Source organism: Pollachius pollachius (genome assembly GCF_949987615.1).
Source record: "Pollachius pollachius genome assembly, chromosome: 6".
NCBI lineage: Eukaryota > Metazoa > Chordata > Actinopteri > Gadiformes > Gadidae > Pollachius > Pollachius pollachius.
Genome location: NC_136939.1, coordinates 8,023,045 through 8,030,649, shown reverse-complemented (window position 1 = coordinate 8,030,649; position 7,605 = coordinate 8,023,045). Strand labels below are relative to the sequence as shown.

Below are 7,605 nucleotides of genomic sequence, written 5' to 3'. Positions count from 1 at the left end.
TGTTTGTCACCTCTTCGCAGGTGTACACACAAGTATTACAGCTTAGCCCAGCGAAAGCAGTGAATACATTTGTCGTCGGGCATTGCAGTATTTATCCGTCATCGAAGTGGTGAGTTGAGGAAGGTGTTTAAACACAAGCAATTTGATAAGCTGGTTCAAAGTGCAGCTACAAGCCTTACTGATCAGATTCTTTAATCATCAGATTTGTCAAAATAATAATCTGTGATTAATGCTGTGTCTAACATTAAATAATGTTTTTTAAATATTTTACTAATATTTATGTAATTGAAATATTTATAAATAATATCTTCAGATATTGAGTATGTCTAATATTTACACTATTTCTAGCAATACCATATATTTTTTATTCTCTGTCCATTTTTTCTGATGCTATTACTGCTGATGATTATAAAATTGTTGGAAGCATTTTGGATCTAAAATGTTTTGTTTGTAACTGTCTGCATGCATGCCTGCTTGTCTGTCTGTCTGTCTGTCTGCCCATCTGTCTCCCCCCCTGTCTGTCTGACCTGTCTTGGGGTGGATGGAGAAGAAGTTCTGTGGGTTGCCGGCAGTGATGCGGTAACCGAGGCGACTGGGCGTGGCAGTCAGATCGGGGTCTTGCGCCTGGATACGGATCACCGACACGTCCTTGGGAGAGTTCTCCATGACAACCGGGTGGTAGATAGGATCGGAGGTCAGGGGGGCATTGTCGTTCACATCCTCCACCTGAGGGGACGGGAGAAGAGAACAAAAGTATAAGGCAGACTGAGGAGATAAGGAGGGGGAGAGAGAGAGAGAAAGAGAGAGAGAGAGAGAGAGAGAGAGAGAGATAGGAAAAGAGAGAGTGAGACATAGAGAACAGACGCAAGCACATTGCATGGCACTCTGGAGGATTGGAGAAAGAGAGAAATGTTATTCTCTGTATTTTTTCTCGCCATCCTCTCTGTCTGAGGCAAATGCCGGTTGACAGTATTTGTGTTGACAAATAGATTGTTTTACTCCAACACAAGGCACTGTGGCGAATGCTTTATATTACCAGCTGGGGGAGTCCATATTTCAATAATTGCTTGTTTAAACAAGTCTCTATTATAATGTAGGTTTATATTGGTGAAAACAATTTTACTTACCTGCCAAATAATACCTCCAGGCATATTTTTTAAATTGCAATATGACATTACTTTACTCTGAGTGCATGCAGGCACGGTATTGTAAATGGCTTTTGGATAAGTGGATAAAACTCTATAGTGTATAACTATTTAATTTTTTGTTACTTTATGTGCTTAGGTCATGTAGAAGTAGGAATGTATAAGGTAGGGCTGTATGTATGTCATCAAATGACCTATAATATAGACCTATAAATCATACAAACTCATAGCAAAGCAATTGTAAAGCTGGGCGGCTTCACCCAAGCTCACCTCATGTGGTTCCTAGATCAGACACAGTATCATGTATGTGATGTTTATCATGTATAACTAAAGCCACAACATCAGCGATAGGAGGTTTGGTGAATAAATTGTTGATTTGAATCCAAAATTAATGATCTTGTGAGTAATCTAAAGTGTAGTTAATTATTGAATTTACTTTTAAGCCTTCATTCAAATCTGATACTTCCATAATAACAATAATAATAACACTATGAAATGAGGTAAAACATGATTTATCTCATTACACACTATGATATATTTTCTATGGCTATGTGTGTATAGTGTGTATTTGTGTATATTGCATAAATCATGAAAAGTCTACGTATCCTCATGACATTACAGGATCTGATGTGCCTTACCTTTCACGCTAAAGTGAAATGTATTAAGTCTGAAACAGCAATAAATTATTTAACAGTCAAGGGCAAAGTTAAATAAAATATTTAGGTTTCTATTTATATATAAACATATTTTATTTTGCAATCCATTTAAATTATTTATTTGCGATTCATCAAAGGGTTATGTTTCCTAGTAATTTTTAGTACTACTGGTAATACTAATATTTCTGCTACTACTAATACTAGTACTAATAATAACAATATACATTTTCATCTGCACATATTATACTGTACCAAGGCGTGTATTTATGACAGCCATGGTAGACGTTGACATTAGAAGTCAGTAGAAAGTAGAAGTCAGTAGACAACACTAGACAGCACTCACCTGAATGAAGACTTCAATAGAGGTGGACAGGGCGGTGACCCCTCTGTCTGTGGCGCAGACCGTCAGCCAATAAGAGTCTTTAGTTTCACAGTCCAGAATACCGGCACTGTAAATCACTCCTGTTGCAACAGAGAAAGAGGAAATATAGATGAAATATGGATAGAGAGAGAGAGAGAAGAGAGAGAGAGAGAGAGAGAGAGAGAGAGAGAGAGAGAGAGAGAGACAGATATGTGTGAGCTCATCCTCCTACCATAAGCGGTGCCAGGCGATTGCTTAACAGCAGAGTGGCCCCAACTTTCTGTGGCCCCAAAGTTGAAGTTATACTTTAAGTAAAGTTGTAACTTTGAGTTTAGGTAAACAACACACCAGCTCCAGTGACATTCAAACACATTAGTAACACCACTATGGGCTCCTTCAGTGGGGCTCAGCTCTCTCTGCTGGCTGTGATCACAGCTGACCACAGCGCCCGCATGGCTGTTTCCTCAGTGGAAACCCACCGAGGGTCCGGTCCGCAAGTGCTACACCTCGCGGTACAGTTGTCGTAGTGACGGTGTGTGTGTGTGTGTGTGTGTTGGGTGCACGTGTGGCCCCACACATCCGCCCAAGTGTTTGTGAGTGGACTGTTGCCTTGAGGAGGGTTAGCGTCACGGAGCAAGGCGGTGACCTTGTCTGAAGAAACAGTGTCCATAATGGACGGCACCTCCTGGATGGATGGGTTCCTCTTTTGTACAAGCCTGTCATACTGGATCACGTACATAGCACACACACACACACACACACACACACACACAAACACACCCACACACACACACACACACACAACACTCACTCACTCAATCACACAGATATATAGACACACACACACACACACAAACTCACTCAATCACACAGATATATAGACACACATGCACACACACACTTTCACCCACACTCACGCACACACTCTCACCCACACTCTCTCAGCACCTCACTCACACACACACAGATAAAGACACACACACAAACACACATACTCTCACTCTCTCTCTCTCACACACACACACACACACACACACACACACACACACACACACTCTCGCTCACACAAACACAAATTCCCTATCTCTCTCTCTCTCTCTCTCTCTCTCTCTCTCTCTCACACGTGCACACACACATAAACATGAACACGCACGGAAGTGTTTTTGGCATTCGATCATGTAATGTCTACACATATCGGCATTAATCATTAAATGCGTTGGCGCGGTAATGCCATCGTGTCAGACTACCAGTATTCTTTATGAGTCTGATCATTAAACCAGGGTCTTTCTAATTAGTGTAAAGAGCACCCTCGGAGTAATAATGAAATGAACCGTTAATGTACGTATATCATTTAGGATGCGGATAACGTATAACATGTTTCTTCTCGTGCCATTTATGAAGTTGCAGCTAGTTTTAAGTGTGATTCTCTTTCAAAAAAAGGATCTCTGTATTGCTATTGATGTGTAACTATTATTTATTCTAGCCCGAGAGACTTCATAAGACGGATTAAGCCATCCACCTACTAGGACCAAGTCACAAGCCTGACAAATCACATTTCTCTCTGCATTTTGCACACGTGTTACCATTCCCCACATCTAGGCGAGAAAACTACAGTGGACATGAAAATGAAACATGAAAATGAAAAACGGTGTTGTGGCCTTGTTGTCCTTCACCGTGTCCTTTTCAGAACACATCACATCTCCGCTTGACAGTCCGACAGCGACACAGGCAAAGAGAGAGGTGAGGAGAAAATAACTTGGTGTTCCAAAAGGCTCTTTGAACCTCATGACAGACAGGCACCACTCAGGAAAGGCCACAATAAATCAGATTTGACAGTGGGCATTCTCACCACAAATAGCACACTCCGTAGCACAGCAAACAGCCCCCCCCCCCCCCCGAGGGCTATGCAGAGCCAGTTTTCAAATAAGGACTTAAAAACGTACTTGCTAAAGAAGTTAGTCACAGGTTCCGCTGGCCGACTACTCGGGTTTTAGGACTTCAAAAAAATAAACAAACTAGTCCCAAGGTCATGGAAGCAATCCTCACTGGGCTTGCTCCTCGGTCTCTTCTCGCCAGTGGTATACTTAGTACCCGAGAAGCACATCAAAAGATGCCCAGTGTGTTTGTTGTAATAAATGTAGAATACGTTGCGGCTGTGTGTAACTTAAAAAACACTTCATCTTGACCGTGACACGCCCTGCAGCCGGCTCACAGTGTACCCTAATAGGAGAACCACTGGCTCCTGACAGCTGCCCAATGAGAAATCGCTTGCCTTGCCTTGCCCCTAAGAATGACAAGAATACCAATTTTTTGTGTTCAAAGTGCAAGAGGACTAAGGACTTAAGCCACAGACAATCCTCCCTCTTCAGTGATGGATAGCTCTGGCGCTTTTCCACCCACACGGGAATGAGTCATCGAAAAACATCTTAATATCATACGCGTGCTAACTCTGCACCAGTAAATAGGCCGGCATACCAAAAAGCAAGGGAGGATTACCCACGTGAGATTCAAATGGTGGATTCGTCAAACGGTGGGAAATCCTTATAAAGCGCAGCGCACACACACAATGTCCTTCTTCTCCCAAACCGTCTGTTCTCTATCTTTTCCCCACTAATATACGTTTCTTTTTTCCCACTGTGTCACTGTTTGTCTTTCATTTCCAATTTTGTCTTGACATCTTTACTCTTTGTGCTGAAACACCGAGTTTGACAGTAAGTTAAAAGAGAGTCCCTCAGGCTGGCAGGAGGACAGGGTAAGACTCCTTGGGGACACGAGTGGGACAACACAGGCTCCAAACACCAAGATCAACAACTAGCCATCCTGGGCGCAGTAGTGCAGTACCTTCACACCGGCATGCCTGGTCAAACAGCAGAGAGACTTTTTTTTTTCAATATCTAATACGTTCAAACAAAACGTGGGGGGTTGGCGGAAAAAGAAAACCAATGGACAAAGAAAGAAAGTACAATTTTCTTCCCGGTCCCTACTGCAACCTTTACCTGCCCTCTAATCGCTTCACTTCCTCTCCTCTCGCTCCTCCTCTGCCTGTACTTTCAAACCGTCTGATTTCCACTGGAAAGATTGCACTGTCTATAAAGGTTATCCCTGGCTATCACTCACACCCTCGCTAGTCCTCGTTCTCCCTAGCTGTACTCAACAGGGCCGTCACGGGTCTGCTGCTGAACACCACCATGGTTTCCTTAAAGCACGATGCTGTCTCCTCTATCCGATTTCTAAATCGTACCCGCTATTTACCTAACTTTAGATGTTAATTAATGTTAATCTGCCAGATAAGTCGTTTTTTTCTCTCTCTCTCTCTCTCTCTCTCTCTCTCTCTCTCTCTCTCTCTCTCTCTCTCTCTCTCTCTCTCTCTCTCTCTCTCTCTCTCTCTCTCTCTCTCTCTCACTGGCAGCAGTACAGTCGATATTAATTAACCTATTTAAAGGTCAGGACAGACTAGCGCCACCAGTCATCTACAGTACGTAGAGGCCAGTGCCAGTGTGACCAATGAGGGTAGGACTTGGATGGCAAAGTTAAATTAAATTGATTGATATTTATATGGAGTTATATATAGTTATAGATAGTACAAATCGAGTTGTTTCCAAACTACACATTGTACTGTATAGTTTTTCAAATCTATATCTGTTGGCTTTTCCTAGCTACTTGGAAAAATTATAACGTCCAGTAGACAATCTTCCACATCACCCTCAAGCCTTTTTCCTCTCTGTTCACCCCTTCCCCTTGTGGTGGAGCACAGCGCGGATGATTTCATACACTTTTCGTGAACATTTTTGTGAAGTTTTCCGGGCATTTGTTGGGCGGAGGGGGAGTCCTCAGGAGAGAAGAACCCACACACACACACACACGTAACAATACTTCTGTCATGGCTAGATAAATCAGAATGAATCTGCTGTATACTTCAGTGCAGCAGGAGGGAGCCTTGATCCAGGCAGGGTGGGATCAGTAGAAGCTCCGTGCCCCGGGCCCTACAGCCTACTGGCCTGATACAGTAGCGGCCATGCTGGCCTCATTACAGTAATGATCTCCCAGTACACACAGAGCCCTGGTGAACTCCCCACCAGCATCCTACTGGCTCACACTTTACACCCTTTCCATTCACCCGCTTCTATACGTCACCATCCCCACCATCACAACCCACACTCACACACACACATGAACGCACTCACAGGCACTCGCTCACACACACACACACACACTCACACACGCACACACTCACACACACACACACACACACACATGCACACACACACACACACACACACACACACACACACACACACACACACACAAATGAACGCACTCACAGGCACTCGCTCACACATACATATTCACTCACTCCGTCGCGCACGCACACAAACACACGCAGGCACTCACACACACACACGCACGCACTCACACACGCACACACACACACACACACACACACACACACGCACACACACACGCACACACACACACACACACACTCACACACGCACACACTCACACACACACACACACACACACACACACTCACACACACACACACACACACACACACACACACACACACACACACTCACACACACACACACACACACACACACACACACACACACACACACACACACGTACACACACACACACACACACACACACACACACACACACACACACACTCACACAGACTCACTCACACACACTCAGACACTCACACACTCACCAAAATATTAATTTCCATGCAATAAATACAGCGTGAGCATCCATATTCATAATAATCACCCCCCCCCCCCATCACACAATTGCAAATACTGAGATACTCTGCTTTGGAATAAATCTTTGACAAAAAAAAGCATTGACAGGGAATGTTCACGCGACAGGGAATGGATGAGCTCTCAGGGGAAGAACAAGAATCGTTCTAAAGCTAGCAAGATGTAGCACGATGAAGGTAACACAGCTGATTGATGGTGAGTGACGGCAGAAGGCTAGACAGGGGCGGGAGACGGGTGGGAACCTAAATGAATTTTCCCAATGCTGCGAAGAACATTTTAGATTGCTTATTATCTCCAAAAAACAAGCACCAAATTGGGATTTTAATATTCCAAGCATAACACTGCGAGAAATTGGATTTACACTCTACATAAATTGGCCTCAGACATTGATCTTGTGTCACACCTGTTTCTTCGTCGATGGAGAAGGTGCCCAGTCCGCTGCCGCCGCTGATAGAGTACCTCAGCACCCCGTCCCGGCCCTTGTCGTCGTCCTGAGCGCTCACCGTCAGAACGCTTGTGCCCGCACGAGAGTTCTCCTTCACCGAGCCTCTCACAGCGAAGTCAGAGAAGTAGGGTGCATACAGATTCTCATTGACGTCCACCACCTGCGGTGACACACAAGGTAAATTTAATCACATCGGAGGAATGTTTGAATCAGAAACAGACAATCTGTG

At 44.0% G+C, this 7,605-nt stretch overlaps 1 protein-coding gene across 1 annotated transcript in view; it reads right to left on the bottom strand.

Moving 5' to 3' along the window:
* Positions 1-7,605, bottom strand: part of fat3b (FAT atypical cadherin 3b) — a gene marked incomplete at both ends in the record, with an annotated part of 65,925 nt that overhangs the window by 53,702 nt on the left and 4,618 nt on the right. Inside the window, 3 exons of the mRNA XM_079739038.1 lie at positions 528-726; positions 2,145-2,263; positions 7,335-7,536. Coding sequence (XP_079595164.1) covers positions 528-726; positions 2,145-2,263; positions 7,335-7,536 — 520 coding nt within the window. The remainder of the gene's footprint in view (positions 1-527; positions 727-2,144; positions 2,264-7,334; positions 7,537-7,605) is intronic.